The sequence below is a fragment of the Gallinula chloropus genome, assembly GCF_964237585.1.
Source record: "Gallinula chloropus genome assembly, chromosome: 2".
Lineage (NCBI taxonomy): Eukaryota > Metazoa > Chordata > Aves > Gruiformes > Rallidae > Gallinula > Gallinula chloropus.
In genome coordinates, this window is record NC_140086.1 from 138,497,845 (window position 1) to 138,516,800 (window position 18,956).

The 18,956-nt window shown below is 40.6% G+C and overlaps 1 protein-coding gene across 2 annotated transcripts in view; it reads left to right on the forward strand.

Moving 5' to 3' along the window:
• The window catches only part of CDK6 (cyclin dependent kinase 6), a gene marked incomplete at both ends in the record, with an annotated part of 122,777 nt that overhangs the window by 20,097 nt on the left and 83,724 nt on the right, over positions 1–18,956 (forward strand). For both annotated transcript variants that reach the window (XM_084260443.1, XM_084260444.1), the window contains one exon: positions 8,795–8,930. In XM_084260443.1, coding sequence (XP_084116569.1) covers positions 8,795–8,930 — 136 coding nt within the window. The remainder of the gene's footprint in view (positions 1–8,794; positions 8,931–18,956) is intronic.

Consider the following 18,956-nt stretch of genomic DNA (forward strand, 5'->3'; position numbering starts at 1 on the left):
CCCCCTTACTTTTCTTGTTCAGTGGCTGTGACAGCTAGGTTTGCCTTTCAGAAGGACTGTCAGTCAGGTTGTGGTTATTGGTATTCCTGAGGCCTTAGTGTATGCTGGAAAGTTAATTCGGATTCAGACAGAACCTGAGTTTTGGGTACAGCTGCCATCCCCCAGTGGAGTTGTGGCTGTAGGGTAACCTGGAGGTCATTCAGGAAGAGCAGTCCCTGAATTGATGGTAAGCATCAGAACAGTAGATGTCTTCTGTCATCTTCTACAGTACCTGCTGCTTTTGAGTTTCACTGTGCATCTCGAAAAAGCAAGAGCTTGGAATCAAATTTGCATTGGAATTACCGCTAAAAAAATGCTGAATTAAATGCCTCAGGAACTGCTGTGGTATTGCAAGGACTTAAAAAACTCTGTGAGATGGTACAGAGTATCACACAGGACATCTGATTTTTTGCTGTGAATACTCTTTACATGGCGTTTACATTTGGTATTCTTTTTTATGTTGGCATCAACATTAAGTCTCAAGTGTAGGTAGATTAGATTGTTAGGCTACTAAAGAATGAATTATAATCTATACTGTTATAAAATCTTCTGAAGAGGAGTTGTTTGTTTTATTTAAATCTAGGAAAGAGGTGATCAACTTGGATTTAGATCCTATAGGTTTGGTGCAAGCATGAATTCAAAATGTAAACTGCAATCTGGAGTCAGTAGTAGTCAGTTTGACTGTGAGCTTCATGTGAATAAAACTGGCTTTTGTTGTATCCCAGCTTGCACCAGGTACAACTGGGAGTCTGTACTCCTTTCATTTGTATTAAACAAAATTGATATTCAGACATAAGTTTTATTTACATGTTGAGCAGTCTAGGGAATGTAAAAAGGAAGACGTCTTTCCCCGAGGAAGGCATTCTGCAGAAAATCTGCAATGCTTAACAAAAGGTGCACATGAATTGCAGCATCTTTGATGCGTACCCTGAACTGGAGGCTTATGGAAGCTAACGGGAAGCTCTCAGTGCTGTACAACAGCAGCGTACGTGACTCTGAGAGGCAGTGTACATTTGCTTGCTCGAGGATCACATGAGAGCACTATGAATAGGTCAGACAGCTATTGCTGATCCTAAACAATCTGTCAGCGACTGTCTTCATAACAGGCGATGTTATTTTTCTGATTTGGGGGTGACTTGGCCTGTCCCTTGCAGAGAGAGTCTGGCAGCCCGGTTGGTACGGCAGTGCACAGGGGTAAGTGTAGGCACCAGCAGGCTGGTGTTTCCCCTCTGTAATGGCAGTTCCTCAGTGTGTGGCCAGTTTGGATTTAAAAATCCTTTGCAATAAGATGAAGCTGTTGATGGACTAGCAGGGCATAAGTATTTCAAAAACTGGTGAACTATAGGACAAGTCCTGAAAGTGAAGTTCTGCAAGGAAGGATATTGTTTGAATTACTGAGCCTTACCAGATCCATTTCTGTTCCTTGCCTATTAAAAATAATCTCCCTTCTCAAAGAAGGTGAGCAAGACATGTCAGGGTGAGGGCTAAAATAGACAGCATGCTTTTATAAACAAAGAGAGGTGCAGAGAACGTCTTGTCAGGCGTATTTTTCCTTTAAGTAAAACTCTTAATGACTAAATCTTTTAGTGACTTGGGTGGCACAAAGAGTAAACGCACTTGGCCTTTTCATCTTTTGGGCGCAAATCTTGGCTTCTCTTGAAAATGAAAATTAGTTTTGGTGGTTTCATCAGAGCAGACATTTGTCTGCATCACAAAACCATTCAGTCTGGCACCAGGGCTCGTCGTTGCTCAAGTGGGGCCCAGCGCAGGAGAGCAGGGGTGTTGCAGGTCAGGGCTGCAGTCGGTACTCAGCGTTGAAAGCTTGCCCAGTCAGCCCACACTATCGGACTTTAGCCAGTGCTATTTACTTCGCTTTCAAGAGCATCTATTTCTCTCTGTCACTTTCTCTGTCTCTCTTCCTCACACACACTTAAAGAACAAAAACATCTTTTATACAGCTAAGCATTTAAAATAATTTTTCCAAGTCAGAAAGGGAGAGTGACTGGAAAAAATTACAGCACAAAGCTCAGCTTGCAGATGAACGATTGCCTTGTCATCCTAATATCCCCCTTCCTTCCCTTAAACCTCACTGGTGAGTGGGCTACGAGCAAGAATATTGGCTGGGCTCTGCTGGAGTAGATCTCCAGGACAGGACTTTCTGCTGCCTTGCTTTCATCATGCAATTGCTTCTTCGCAGTAGCTCCTTCTGCTCTGTGCACAGCAGATAATGAATGAGTGACTGCAGAGTTGAAAACATCTATCTGCATAACATCTGCCTGTCCTAGATAACTTCATTTGTTTTATCTGATGTTATGTTCTGCCCTTTTCTGTTCTTTGCCTGGAGGTTTCTTCTGAAGACAAGAAAAGATCCTGGAAGGGGTAGTGAAGTTCCCAAACTCCAAGAACCCAGTAGAAATGTAGAGAATAAGGATTTGAGATGTAAAGTTGCCATGAACAGTGTACAGATACCCCAGCTTATTTTAGTTAATCGAGTTTGACTGCTGGATGGAGCACATGGTGAGCTAGTTTGCCGTGCTGCAGGCAGTGCTGTGCTGTCATGCTGTATGTTTTCAGTACCGAGCTGGGTCAGTTCATCATGGTCTCAGTGTCTCTACATTATCTTGCAGTCTGCCAAGAAGGCATATCCTAAGTATGGATGCACATTGGTGAAGCTATAGCTGGTGTGACAAGCACACTGGGAAGCTCCCCGAGACCCCATACACTTGAAAATGGAACTTAGGTCTTGCATTGCTATGTGGTTTTACAATAGTTATCCCAGAAAAAAATGCACTTAAATATGAGATAATTTTATTCTAGTGGCTGGTTCATCCTGCGTGTGCTCTCTTTCAATTTAAAAGCGCTTCACTAAAGCTCCTTTGAGCAAGAAGAATCTACGTCTGAAATACCAGCGTTCAGAGACATGGAGGAGTAGGTGATTGTTGATTGAGACAAAGCAGCATGTCCTGAACAAAGGGAACGAGCTCTGTCATACGTTTCAGAGTGTGAAGCTCTATTTCCTGTTTTGCTACGTGGGACATGTTCTCGTAACGCACATGTTCCACTCCACTTGCCCAGCTATTGTCTTCTTCATCTGAAATATGACCCCTTTGTTACAATACATTGGGTATATGTGATTCCATGGAGAGACTGGTTTCTGCTAGCAGTCTTTTTCCTCTTCAAAAGCAGGACAGGAGAAGGTAGCTAATATTTTAAGGATGGGGAAAAGTGGTTTTTTGAAGGAGTACCTAGCTTAAGAAGGTGGGTGGACGAAAGGCTTGCTACTGAGTGGCTTCCAGAGAATGGAAGAGTCTTAGGCTGCTGCTGAAATTTGGACTCAAAAGGATGCCTGACTGTCATTCTTCAGTGCCCTTGAAAATTGTGAACTCACAGGATTAACCTGAGCCAAAGGCAGTGAAAGCAGAAGGTATTAAGGCTCCACCCAACATATTTGATAATAAACTATTGTTTGCTGTTATTGGCTGCTATTGTTTCACATGGGCACCAGCAGCCTGAGGGTACCAAGAAGGATTACAGAGGCCAGGGAGCAGCAGTAAAGGACTCTTGAGCACAGCTATCTTTTTCATCAGTCCTTGTTGTCAAAGGGGAAGAGATTGAAAGGGCCTAGTTGAATCTGGTGAATCAACAATTGGTCCCACAGCCAGGGGTTTGGCTGCCTAGAGCATGGGACTCGCTTTGAGAAACCTCCTCTACTGGAGGCTGATGTGCTTCATCTGCCAGAGAAGGGGAGGAGTATTTTCATTCCTAGCCTTCAAGGCTGGTGAAGAGGGCTTTAAACTGAAGTTGCTGGGAGAGAGGACCCTCAATCCATCCCATTCCTACCAGTTTGATGCTCATGCCAACAATAGATGCCCAGAGTTGGGAGAAGGATCACGGGTCAGCAGGAGAGTACCTGACAGAGCACAAAGAAATTCTAGCCACTCCAGCAAGTCAGTCAGCTTCATTGGGGGCCCAATTTAAATGCCTTTATGCAAATGCATGTAGCATGTGGAATAAGAAATAGAAGTTAGAGATGTGCATACACCTGCTGACCAGGAAGACTGAGCAGATCAGGTCCTCTATAGGCAGATAGAATAAGCAGCCTAATGTTCACAAGTCTTGGTTCTCATGGGGGACTTGAGCCACACACAATATCTGTTGGAGGGACAAGCATAAAATCATAGAACAGTTTGGGTTGGAAGGTACCTTAAAGATATCTAGTTCTAACCACTTTGTTAAACACTGGAAGCAATAGGGCATAAGCAGTCTAGGAGGTTCCTGGAATGCATTGATGACAACTTCCTTCTCCAAGTGATAGAGAAGCTGATGAGGAGAGGTGTTGTGCTGGGCCTTGTTCTCACCAAGGAGGGTCTGGTGGGGAATGTGAAGCTCAAGGGCTGGCTTAGCTGCAATAATTATAACTGATAGAGTGCAATATCCTTAGGGCAGTAAGGAGGGTGCACAGGAAGCTCACTACCCTGGACTTCCAGAGAGCAGACTTTTGCCTCTTCAAGGATCTGCATGGTAGAGAAGTTGTGGCTGCCCCCTGCCTGGCAGTGTTTAAGACTGGGTTGGATGGGACTCCATGGCAAGGGGTTGGAACTAGATGATCTTTGAGGTCTCTTCCAACCCAAACCATTGTATGATTGCACAATTCTATGATAAACCTCAATCATGACCTGGAATGGTTGGACTCGATCTTCAAAGGTCTCTTCCAACCTTGTGATTCCATGATTCTGTGATTCTGTGATTCTGTAATGCTCTTGGTATCCCATTCTTGTGGTGTTTGCATAAACACTGCTAATCATACATATATATATTCTGTGCTGGCTTTTTGTCATGTGGATGAAAATCTTTTGGAGTTAGGTTGAGACCACCAAACTCTTTCCATGTGAGTCTTTGCCTGGACTTATGAAACCTTAAAACCATAGCATATTGCTTCACCAATACTTATCACACCACGGTCCTCTTAAAATTTCTCCTACTCCAGTTCTCCTTCTTTGCATAAGCTAGGAAGTAGCTTTTCCTAGGAGGACACTGTTCGGAAGAAAATGAATTTTACATTATTGAAAAACTTAAGAGGGCAAGGACAGGACTATATTTTTGATCAGTGCTGTGAGTGACCAGCTAAGTAAAGGGATATGCATTCATGTTGAATTAGTCATACTGCAATAAAAATAACAATAAGCCTTTGGATGCATTGGCAGCAAGTGTCTAATTCTTTGGTCTTAACTTTGGCTGTGGTCTGACTACATTTCTATATGTATTTACTCATCTCTTTGACAATAGCCAAGAGAACTGATAACCTCCCGTTTTTCAGGTCTTACAGTCAGATCCCAGGCATGTGTGTGTGTGTATGTATGTATTTCTTGCAGGTGTCTTGGGCTGGTGGGTTTGATCTCCCTTGCTGTTATCCCAGATTTGCTCAAGAAAAGTTGTTTATTCCAATTGAAATTGGGTAACTTTATAGCAGTTCTCAGAGCATCTCAAAAGTAGTCCAGTAACATTTTAGGACTTTCTAGAAGCAGTTATCAAATTAGTACCAGTCAGTAGATACAATAGTTTTCAAAGGAATTGACATAACTGCGTCTTTTCTTACAAAAGCATTAAGACTGTGTATTGTAAAATGAACTGAGGTTGCATTTGTCAGATTACTTGTAAGAAGATATGGAGGCTTCAAGATGCATCTTCTAGTTTTCTGCATTCAAAAAAACTCTGTATTTTCATAGGAAGGCAGGAATTCTGACAGGTGACAGTGAGATCCACTAGGCACAAGACACAAAATAAAACAGAGACATAGATTTGGAGCTGAGGAACTTTATTTTTTTTTTACTTTAGTACAGTTAACTTGAAAAAAATATGTCCATTAAAACAGGTACTCCCTGAGTGTCTGTTCAACAATGTTCCAGTTCAGATGGACACATCAGGCGGTGCATGACTCCCAGCCAAACATCTTGTTAAATACTTGCAGGATTTCCCATAGCGGATCTTACTTTAATCAAATAACTCAAACATTTCTTTTGTAAGTACAATAGAAGGGCAGGGCTTGTGTTTACAAAGTATTCAGTATGGAAATCCTGTATTAATTGAGGTCTGTTTACTTCACTTAGGACAGTGTCCACATAGTAACTCTTTAAATGGAAGGCCTTTTGCTGTTGCCTGTTCCAGAGAGGCAATTGCATGCAAAACTAACCCGTCACATACAGAAAATAATAAGGAAATGGCTTGGGAGATGTGCACTGTAGACAGCAGGGATGTTCCTAGCTAAAGAAAACAGTTCGATGGATGATTTTCTCACGGTGCATGTAAAACAACATAGTTTATAAAAAGCAGTTTTATCCCTATGGAAACTACTAAATAAAGAGGCTGTGTCTTTTTCAATGTATTTCCAGAATGATTAGCGTGGACAATGCCAGATGTTGTCTTTTTGTAATATCACGGGTCCACATAAGCTGTGCTTTAAATTATCTTCCTGAGGCAGCAGCTGTATTTTCTGTGTGTAAACACCATGTGCTTCCACCCAGCCCGGCGCAGGATCTGAAGTTTTTATTATTAACAGTAAAACATTTTGAGTTTCTCATAAAGGGTGTATAAAAAGGAAAGATAACATTATTGCTCAGTGACTCGGTGACTAGAGTTGCACTCCGATGAGTTCCTTATTTTGCTATGCCAGAAAACGCCAGAATCAGAAAAAGCCACATACAGAAGAATTAAGTAGAGAATCAGCATCTCCCTCCACAGCGAGTTGGAAATCACGCATTGCTTCTATATTCTGTACAGTGAGATCTTTTTTCCCCACTTTCTTTTTTTCTTGAGTTATAATTCTGCTGTAGTTGAAAAGATAATTTTGCCAGTGTATTAAATACCTGGCAGAAGAGGTGTTTTAGAACATTTCTAGGTAAATGTAGGTCAACACAAAGGAATCATACATTTGGAAATATTTTCCAGTGTTTATGTTCAGATGTTCAGACCTGTCTGGCTCCTCTCTATTTGCATGTGTTGGGGTTATAGGCAGTCTGGCTGCATTCCACATTGATTTATATAAATATACCACAGATTATTAAACTCCAGCCAAATAGCAGCAAATTTCACTTTTCAGGAAGGTTTGTGACTATTTACAAAGCTGCTTCACCACATACAGAACATCTCATCTCTCTTCTGTGTACGCTGCGTTAAAGGAGTTACAAAGAGAACAGTATTTGTCTTTTTGAGAAATGTGCCAAGACACAGTGTTGCAGTCACTATGTTACCATAATAATTAATATTTGTTCATATGATGATCAAAGAATAAGTACAGATTAGTCTCCTGGTAGAGGTAGGGTGACAGCCTCTCCGTATTCTGTAACTCTGGATCCCAAATTATTACTCACTGAAAAGCTTCTTCAAGGTCAAAGGAATGGGCATGCATCTGTTTTCAGAACATGCTAGATACTAAACAATTTTTAAGTGTCTGATCAAAGATTGTTTCAGAAAGGCTGTTAAATGGGACAATGGCCTTAACATGTTTAATCTTTACAATCTCAAGTGAAACATACCACTCTCTTAAACCTGAGCTACAGTCTTCACAGACAGACAGTAGTGCCAATTCTTTCCTTCCCTTCTCTTGTCAGATGTTTTGAGATTTAAGGAAAGAAGTAAAAATCTCAGTACAAAATGTTTTCCTAGTCTATTTGTCAGATGTCCTCTTTGAAAAGCAGTGACCCCCAAGGCTTTGTGTGTGGACTGTTGTCTACAGATCCTTTAGTCCTAGGAGATAGAACAAAAAAAATTACTTGATAGTGTTGTCAGAACTGCTGCACTTTGCAGTAAGGAAGCAGTTTTTCCCAGAGCATGAAATATACATGTAATAAACCAATGCTAATTGCTATGATGTTGACCAAAATAAGCAGGAGTCTCAACACTACTGTGGTTTGTTATTAATAATAGGTTCTTGAGTTTAACTATATAGACTTTTCTTCTCAATAAATTCATCCATATATTTTTTAAATCTGCTGTCACCTGATGAAAGGAGCAATTGTTTTTCTGCATCACTTCAGAGAGAAAGGCAATCCGATTAAACTAAATGAATAAACACATTACAAAAGCATGCAAGCTGGCAACAAGCATCCTTCTCTGTCTGAAGGTGTTCTATTATGATTTTGTAGAAGTGGAACTTGTGGAAAGATAGTGAAAGTCACTGGTATGATGGGCAAATGTCTGTGAAAAAGGTGAAACAGTGATTAAAGCTGATGCAGTGGATGAAGTGAAGAAGATGAGAGAAATCCTAATTAAAAAGAGAAAACAATAGAAAATGGAGTAATCAGACAGGAATGTGACATTATGAAGAGCTTTGCAAATTAGTTTGAATTTGATGTTGTGCAACAAAGTGATATGATAAAGAAATTTCAATAAAAGAATGACAGAAAGTGATGAGAGAAGAAAGCTTTCATATTATTGGCATCTTGTGCAAAAAGCTTTTTTCTAGACTGCATCCTGACTCTGAAGTAGTAATCAGCAAAGAAATTCTGTTTCTGCCAAAGGACATTTAATTCTAAAGCCATGTAATAGTGGACATGGGAGTTACGTGGGAAGAAACTGAAGATGCATGCAAACATCCTGTGTATGTTGTTTCTAAAAAATACTTCTTGCAGTTTTGTTTTTAAAATGACTGTAAGTCCTGCAGTGGAGAATGTGGATAAATATCAAGTAATTTTCTGTATTAACTCTAGTTGCTCTGTCAATAAAATACTTACCTCCTCTTTTCTTTTCCTTCTCACAGATTGTTTGATGTGTGCACCGTGTCACGAACAGACAGAGAGACCAAGCTAACGTTAGTGTTTGAACATGTGGATCAAGACTTGACTACTTACTTGGATAAAGTTCCGGAACCTGGAGTGCCTACTGAAACTATAAAGGTATTTTAGAAGAAAGATTCTGGATGTGATTTCAGAAGATCTTAGGTAGGACAGGCAGAGAGATAAATCACAAACTGTGTGTTGGTCCCATAGGCTTTTGTCATATCAAAATGGAGTGATGCCCAGCTTGGGAGGTGATTTGCAGCACAAAGATCTGTAGTCACTAACAGATAGAATGTCGTTGTGGAAATGATGCCCTTGTTTGAGTTTTTTCTTTTAGATTTATAAATCCCCTGAATATCTAATTTTTCGTCAAAAGTAGCATTTCATATCAATACATGTGATGTTGGCTTGCAGCTGTAGGCAGATGATTCCATTATTGTTTAGTCCAAGACTACTTGAAACTTCCCTAGAAAATCTGGTAGAGTGCTGGATATTTTTAGGATGGATAAAATAAATCTGTGTTCCTACCCGTTTCTCTTTGCCTTTTGTTTCCTCAAGAGACTCCTGTCATTTCGTGGCACTCCTGCCAGAAAGGCTTCTATATATTCCAAGATCAGGAAATGTTCACCATGGACCTGTGATGAGCTCTGCAGAGGATGGGCTCAAGGGAGAAGGTAGCCCTGACCAGCTATAGAAGCTGGGAAGGCTTTAAGTAACTGGAAGGATAATCAAGCCATTCTCCCATCATGTTATCTCATCTCCTGCATGTGTAAGGCAGGACCTGTTCCCAGGATAAGATGTACTTAGATTTCTGGTACTGAACTATACATGCCATCTCCTTTTCTCTCCTGGGAATTTCATAGCTAAGTGCTACATTGAGGATCCTACCTTGAAATGTTTGGCAGGATATTAATGCCTGGAAAGAGAAGCAGGGGGCTTGATGTTCCTACATTTTGACTGTGTCAGTTCAACGTTTCTTTTGATTTTTCTTTTGTCATGAGAAATAATTTACGCTTCTGGAGAAGGATTGTCTTGCATTTGTATAAATACCTTCTGGAATTAAGTTGTGTCATCTTAGTCTGGCAAAAGTCCTGAGGGAGGAAAAGAAAACATGAAACCTATCTGAAATTTAGTTGTTTTAATAATTTTTTTTGTTAACAGCTTCAAACTTACGAGTTGTTTGATCTTTCAGTATAACATTAGACATAAAACTGATAAAGATCTTCTCACTTGTATCAAAGTCACAAATGTATAACATCAGTCAGTTCCAGCAACCGTGGTTTTAAACAACCTTAGTGGATAAAATAAAATTTAAAAAAAATGGATATAGCTTTGATTCAGTCCCAGCAGAAGACTGGAATGTATCTCTTGCATTTGAAGGACTCTTTTATGATAATGCTTTTAGGGTAGTACTTTCTTCCAGGGCTTTGAAGCCTCCTAAGGGAACTGTATTTCAGTGTAACTAATATTGTGAAAATAACATACGAGGTGACTGACATATTATCTATCTAAATATATGGAAATGGGTGGGAAACGAATGACCAAGCCTCTGAAAACTCAGTTTGAAATATCTTTTGAGCTATGTTTCATTTAAAGCAAATGGAAGAGATGAGCATTGGACTAAAAATTTTGAGATTCTCTAAAAGCCTGTTCTAAATTTGCACTAGTAGACTGTAATATGTATGTGTGAGCATACATTTCCTGGAGGTTATATACTGGCAAAGGAAATCAGTTTACTTTTGAAAAGCATGATTCTGCATATGTGGTTTACCCCCTAGTTCAATTGATATGTCTGATAATTTGGCACAATAGAAGAGAGAAAATAAGCCACACCGAAACAAGGAGGAACAATTCTTGTCTTTTACGTACAGTGCAAGTTCAGTGAAATTAGTGACTGTAAAATTCAGGTGGTGGTACATGCAGCTCATTTCAGCTGGATCAGGAAAAATGTAAAATTGCTGTTTACTCTGTCAGTGCTGTTCATTTCAGCCTTTGCACAGTAGCTGATGTGTTATTTCTCGAATTCTGTTTGGCACGGGAGAAAATAGAAGATTCAGTTAACTTAAGCTGCACCGTGTTGCTTCACTATTTGAAAACATCCAGTTTATGGAGGTAGTTTTGCTAATAGTCAGGGCTGGCTACAAGGAAGGGTCTCGAGGCTTATTTCTAATGCATCTCAATACCTTTCTAATGATAGGGTCTTTGTGGGTATTCCTTGTAGAAACTAACACAAAGCACAGTTCTCATGGCTGGAGGGAAAATTTGCAGCAACCAAGCATTTAACCCAGAGCACATACGTTGTTAAAAAGCTAAACTGACTTTTTATAGTTTGGCTTTTGAGGTTAATATGGATTTGTACTTCATTTATTTTCGAGAATTGCAGACAATTTGTGTAGAGTATTTCCCCTCACCACTAGCACAGTACAAAACAACTGCCAGTATTGTAAGACCATCTGTTAAAGTTCTGCATGTGTCAGCAACTCTGAGGTTGCCAAATGAGCCAAGTAAGCTCTGGATAGCTTGAAGTTGAAGGATCTAATATACCTCTTTGGCACCATGGAGTAAACTCAACAGTTGTTAGTGGAACTTGAATGACATACAATTACTATGAGAGAAGTATCAGCCCAAAAAATTCTTTTCTGTGTCAGTTAGCTACCATCATTACATATCATTTGGGGGAGGGAGACTCAGCTTTTACTGATTTGGGGCATGCAGGGATTTTTAGTTACCAGCTGTCAAAGAACAGTGACACCGGTACCATTTTTAAAATTACCTTTATGTTTAGCAGTTCAGAGAAACTAACCATATTGATCACTTAAACACAACTAAAGCTTTTGTTTTAATGCTGCTCAGCAATGCCTTTATAATACCTAAAGCCTTGGGGCAGGAGCCACCCCAGGGGCTATTTTAGGAACATAGCCACAGGTGCCCATAAAATAATAGGAGAGGCAGTTTCCCTGGTAGAGGGAATACTTACCCAGGACGTCGGGCAGACATGCTCACTTCCCCTCCCTGGTGCCAGGAGCATAAATACTGTAGTCCATTTCTGTGGCTGTAGCTCTGGCTACTGAGTTCTAGCTTGTTCTGGTAAGAGGTATTTTAAATCTTTTTGGCTGAAGTGCTTGTGTTATTTTTTAATGGAGTATACTTTGGGCTAGAGGGATGGAAAGCATGACTCCAAGTACTCGTGGACATGGTATCCACCTTTGAAAAAGAACTATGTTCAAGCCCTTGATCTAATTAATATGTCTTTGCAACTACTGGATTATAGTCCTGCCCACCCTTGCTGGCTTTCTCTGTCAGGCCTGATTAATATATGTTCCATATGGGATGAATCAGAATCAGCAATGACAACATCTTCCTGCTTTCCTCTCTAGCCATCGTCTCCTCCCTTCTTTTCTTCCTGGGATACTCTAACTTTAGGGCCGTTTATGTGGAAATGGAAGGTATGAGTTCAGTTTCCTTAGGACACAGCTGTTAGTCACGTACAGGTCTTTGGTTATGTTAATGGTGTTAGCAGTTGAGCCTTCGAGAGACTTGGCTCATTAGGAACTTTTGTTAGTTGACCTCAGGGTAGTGGAAATAGGAATGATACATCTCTTCCACAGAAAGATTTTTTAAATTTTTTTTTAAGTATTTAATAGGCCACTGAAACATTTTGATGTGTTATCCTTTGGGACTGAAGCATGTGTGAGCTGGGTGCTCACATTCTGATATGATGCTGCAGAGGCTGGTATGGTTTTTTGGATCCTAAAGAATTAGGATATGGATATGGTTGTTATAACACTAATTACATTTTTAATATGGAAATCCTGTGCATGCGAACAAGTTGATGTTTATTGATTTAAGCTGTTGCAATGTATATAACAATATTAGCTTTAAATTAATATATGCACGTGATGGCTTGGCGTAGAGCTGTAAATTAAGTTGTTTAGGAATGGCTCTTTGGAGTTCCCTGCAGTCACCTTGTTCTGCTGGGCCAAGGAGTCTCTTAAGAGAGAGGGGGGATAACAAACTATTACCAAGGTTCCTTAATTTTAGTAATGAACAAAGTTGACTTTGCGAAGCGATGTCATTATAAGTAAACTTGTGGCTTCTTGTGATAGTTTCCTTACAGAAGCACAGAAGCACAGAATGTTAGGAGTTGGAAGGGACATCGAAAGATCATCGAGTCCAATCCCCTGACAGAGCAGGATCACCTAGACTAAATCACACAGGAACGCATCCAGGCAGGTTTTGAATGTCTCCAGAGAAGGAGACTTCACAACCTCTCTGGGAGGTGCTCTGTCACCTTCACAGTAAAAAAAATTCTCCTGATGTTCACATGGAACTTCCTATGCTCCAGCTTGCACTCGTTGCCCCTTATCCTATCACTGGCCATCACTGAGAAGAGCCTGGCTCCATCCTCCTGACTCTCATCCTTTACATATTTATAAACATCAATAATGTCACCAATCAGAACTGAGCCTACCCAAGCTACATGTGCTAGCTGGGCTGCGCCTGTTTCAATCTGATAATCAACAGAGAAGGAAACAGAACAAAGGTCTTTGGTATCACAGGTGTATGTATACATTATCTATCATGCATTGCTAGAGGAACTGGGAATGTCCTTCTGCCCACGTCCATGATCTGGGAATCTTCATGGTTCTCCTCCCAGCCTGGAACAAGGCAGACAGCTTGCAGACAGACCAGGGTTTGAGGTATATCCTTTTCCCTGGTGTTTCCTGATTCCTCACTCAAGTAAAGGGCTGCTATGGATATCATTGTGTATGCCCTTTGCATAGGAAGCTTAGTTCTGCATCTAGTTCAGGAATCCAGGTTTTGTTATTTAGGTGTCTAAAATTTAGAAAGTACAGCAGTGAACCTAATTTCCTTTTGTAGATTAGTCTGATAGTAGCCCATAAATTGAATTTTAAAATATTAACCCCAGTCCTAGAATACACGTTGCTGTTGCATTTCCTGTAATTTACACTACCTGCTGTCAAACCAGGCAGATTGGTCACATCTTTGCAAGACTCTTAGAAAATGAATATGAAGATGCTACTTCTCAGAAAGCAAACCAGTGTTCAGTTGTTGTGAGTCATCAGCCATCTGCCACGGCTGCACCTACTCAGTTGATCACGTATGAGATGTGGAGCAGATGTCACACAATCATACAGTTCTGAAAACAACACAAGATATTCCAGGAAAACAGATTCGCCAGTACTGAGAGTCTTCAGAGTGCGGTCATATTTAACAACATCAAAGTTAAAAGTCACTAAAAAAGGAGCCTACCGAATTAATAAGAAAGATACTGAGAAGCACTGGTACTAACATTTTCCTGTCAGTATTTTGTGGTAAAGGAAGAAGCAAAACTTAGTGAGGAATTTGGAGTCCACAAATAATGAAGCAGATCCTCAGATGATATTAAGAGGTGTAATCCATTATCTTCAGTGAAACGATGCCCATTTACAGCTGCTGAGGATCTCATTCTTTGTAGAGTATTTTGCAATAAATTTTGTTCAGAACCTATATTATTAATTAAAGAAGAGTTGCCACTATAAAGAAGTGAAAACAAAAGGCTTGAACTGATACATCATTGTGGGATAAATCTTTGTTCTCCCCCCTGTTAATCCTACTACCAGAGGTTGGACTGCTGCATGGAAGGATAGCAGGAGAGAGCGCAGGTGCCCTGCACAGTTGACAGCTCTGAAGGAATGAAACCTTTAAAAAAGGATGTTCCTCAAAGGGTGGTAGTTCCCTGTGGGGCAGGCGTGGTCATTTCTTTCCCATACTGTGCTGCATGTAGAGACACAGCCACATCTTCTTTTGTGCCATAGTGCAAGTACTACTGTACAGTTTGACCAAGGGGCTAGGAGGAGTCCTGATTCTAATGAGGGGACTGCTGGGCACAGGAAGCTACAAATTAGTGTTGTATCTGTACACTTAATTCTTTAGTCTGGACCTTTTTGCAGCCAGTGTATAGCCACTGATTTTAAATAAGGTAGTGTTAAATATCTCCAAATCCCTACCATTTCCAAATACAAATGCAAACATTTTGAAACTCGTGGTAATGTATAGTTGGGTTTTCTGCAGTGCCGTAGCCTAGGACTGCCCAGACCTCCATTGCTTGCAAACTGAGAGCTCATAAAAATGTGAGGCACTCCAATAATTTTAAATCACTCTGTCCTGACTAGGTTGATTTAAAATCATTGGAGCGCTTCACATTTTTTCAGTTGTTCCAGTTTGGAAAGCAGTCAAGCAACATTGTAGCATAATGCATGAAAGCAACCTACCTGAAATAATAATTTTAGTCATTCAGAACAATGACAATGACTGTGAAAAGGTATCTATGAAGGACTCTACAAACTGACATCGCAACCTACTTTTCTTTTATGGCCCAAACTCTCAAGGCAGCAGTGCAGGCCAGTAGGGCCCTGAGGGACACATCCCTTTTGAAGTCAGACGGAAACTATTGTTTTCAAAAGATAGAGAGCCAGAAATCATCTTTATTCAGAAAGTCAAAGGGAATTAAGAAACTGAAAGGACTCTGAATTGCGGGCAAGGATGGGGATTGAGCCTTTGGTAGAACAGAATTTATGACCCGGTCATTGCAAAATTGCAGGATTGCAAACACTGGAAGTGAAATGTTGCTGTCAGCTCATTTAATTCCTGTTAATTCTGCAGACCAAGACATAGACGTGATGAAAAAACAGAAAAAAAAAAATCTTATGGATCCTACTGCTCTGGATTCCTTTGAGACACTCTCAGATTATTAGTGACCCTGTGCTTTTGCTACTGGAACATCAACGTGGTAGCAATTGGTGTGTGAAATGCTTTGATGACACTGACAGAAAGGTAGCTTATGGTAGGAATAATGGCCTGGCAGGTGAAGAAGTGGGGCTAGACTGTCACAAGTTGCACTGCAAGTAAATCCTGCCTCAGTGATCAGCAGAAGCGTCACTCCTCAGCGTCTTTCTCTTCATCAAAGATGAGATGCCACAGTTAAAGCAATTAAGAGGAAGCTGTTGCAGCTCATGGTGCACATAAAGCAGTGGCAGAACAATAGGCTGAAATGTTTGGACTTACCCCTGTTCAGAATTTTCCTTGCAAGCCATATGTTACTTTTGACAAGTAATTTGAAGGTCAGACTGCAGCAGATGTGAGATAAAGAGGAGATGTTCAAAGAGCCATTCTTGATTCTCATGGGGGCAGGTAGGAATCACTTTCTTAATAGTAGTTTCTGCACTGGAAGGAAATCAGGCCGCTATGCCTCCACATACTCACAAAGCCATGCCCTGAAACAAGCACACAAAGATGGGAAAGGGGAGGCAGAATGGCACAAATCATGACCAGGTAGATACTTGGGAAATCTGGCCAACATATTTTTTTTCTTAGAATCACCAGGTTCTAAGGGTTGGACTGAGCAGATCTTGGACAGAGGCATTGCAGCAGGGTACCTTTCTCATCTCAGCCAACCCAAGTGATTGCAGCTCAGATTCTCTGTACTAGAATATGCACAGTCTCCATACTTATTCACAGCAAATATACAGCTGGAGTGTAAAATAATTACAAAGTTGGCCACAGACAACTCTTAGCTAATATAAGGCAATATAGTAATTAAATATGTTTTTTTTTAAACTGTTTCCTTTGTTCCACCCCAAGAGAAATTTAATACTCTTGTACTAGCTGCATGCACTGCTTTTGTGCTGGTGAATAGGCAGGTTATTGTATCCCACAGTAAAAATTAATCTGAAGCATGTTAGTTTAGTGGCACACTGATTTAATCGAGATAGATATGTTGTGTTTGTTTCTTTTCCTCTGTAACAGATGCATTTAGCTTATGCCAGAGAACAAAGTTCCATACAAATGGATATGGATGGAATTTTTTGTATGGCATGTTTTCATACGTAGAACTTAGAATTAGCTTGAAGAATTTTTTAATCCTTTAGATACACATATAGGTACATAAAACCACATATATGTATATATATATAATTATTGTAAAAGTTGTCTAACATATTTGCAAAAATGCTGCTATTTGAGCAAGTGAGAGAAGAAGAAAAGGAAACTTGATCATCACTCTGCTGCCTGTGAACTTCATGATCTCTAAATAGCTGTGGGCCAGAGGAGGACAGAACTGGCAACTCAGATGCTTAGAGAAGAGTCAGAAGTGCAAGAATGCAGAAGAGGGTAGTTCCCATTCTCCTCCCATGTCTAGGGAGTGGTTTGATGTATTTATATGTATACATGTGAAGGCATCTTACACATCCACGTGTATCTATGCACATGTGTATCTGCTGATTCCCAGGGTCCATCCCTTAGGCTTATGTTTCAGCTCATCATGAGATAGAGCTGAGCTGGAATGAGGGCTGCCGCAGTCATAGGGAAGGAATAAATGGGACCCAGCCAAGGCTGCTCATCTCCCTCCTACTCAGTGTGTCAAATCGGAGACACATGGAGAATCCCCGTCCCATCCACCTCTGCAGATACCAGAACAGACACAGTTCCTCCCCTCTTCCCATCCTCTGGCCATCAGGGATGAAACTGTGGAGAAGCACCAGCCAGTGGCATCAGCCAGCTACACTCAGCTGCTGAAGCAACAAAAGCCAAATCCTCTGACGCTCAGTGCTTCCCAGGATTTCAACTCTGCCTGTGCTAATCCCATTTTTTCCAGCCCTTTCTTCCTTCTTTCTGTCCCTCCCTTCCACCTTCCTTTTTTCACCTCACCTTCACTCTGTATTTACACTGTATATCACTTTGCTCTTCTGTTCTTTCCCTCCCTCCAGAGCTCTTCTCTTCATCGCTTTTCTTTTCTTTCTGCTTATCCCCTCCTAACTGACTCAACTCCCATAAAAAGAGTAATCTCATGGAACTGTCACACTGTTTCTCCACCTGGGGTCTGTCTTGTCCATTTTATTTGTCAGCCTTTAATGGAAGAGGCTGTGTTAAAACCCTTGACTGTATAGTGCCCACGGTGACAGGCCTCCTTTTTGTCTGGCCTTTATACAATACCTTGTTAAACATGAGTCGTGATAATCAGATCCTACAACAGCATTTATTTGTCTAAAACAGTGCTGCTCCTCTGCTCTGCTGTTTCCCCACCGAAGCCACTTCACACATTTACACAACTGCTTCCTTTATATATCAGTGCTCTGTAATCAGCACGTGGTTCATGTTACAGGTTTCTCAGGTTTCAGAGTGGAATAAAATGAGCTTTCTTTCATTTTGAGAATATCCTTCTTTTTAAGAAGTCCAAACAAAGACACACATTATTAGTAAGTTTGCAAGCAGCTGCGAGAAGAAGGAAATTTTAGAATGGAAACACAAATGAAGTAACAGAAATACTGTTTGTCGTTTGCTCTTGGTGTGACAGCAAGGGAAAATATTTAGAAATTAAAATGATTAATTTATTTGTAGTTTTAATCAAGCAGACGTGGTTTTGTAATACTTGCCAATGTCGGTACTCCAGAGCACAATTATGGGTCAAATCCTTCTGTGGTGTAACTGTTGGCTTCTTAGGCTTCCTCCAGGGGTGAGTGTGGTGCAATGCCATTAGCATCAGTTAGCAAGCAGCCTTTCATTTGTTTTCATGCAAAGCCTGAACAGTTTGCAATTAATAAAGAGCAAATTACAAAGGCTCGAGCTCCTAGGTCAAATCTGTCCCTAAATTTTTGGGTTGGAATCCTTATCCAAAGACCCATAAACATCAGTCTGTTAGGTTCTTCTTCCTTCTCTGTTATTGGTACAGCTATACAGTACAACCAGTTAGGTCAGTATACATAAGGTATTTAAACTCATGCTGGAATATGCACCTGAACCTTCTGGTTCAAATTCAGGCCTTAAAGGAGAAACCTCAAAGGGAGCAGAGGCTCTGCTCCAGCAAACACTTAAGCTTCTGCCTATTTTGTGTAAACAGATTGCTCTAGCTTTAGAAGCAGTGAGGTTGAGAGACAGTGAATTAGAGGAGATAACGGAGGAGAATTGGTTGCTATGTTGAACTACTGACCTGATGAATTCCAAGGTTAGAGCAAGGAAGAATTGAGACCGTTGTTTCCGTAGTCTCAGATTAGTCATGAACATGCATCAGAGTGAGGAAGTAGTCTTCCCTCAAAACTTCTGTGTAAGCAATGTCTGTGCCTTTGGAACCAGACTCCTGACTAT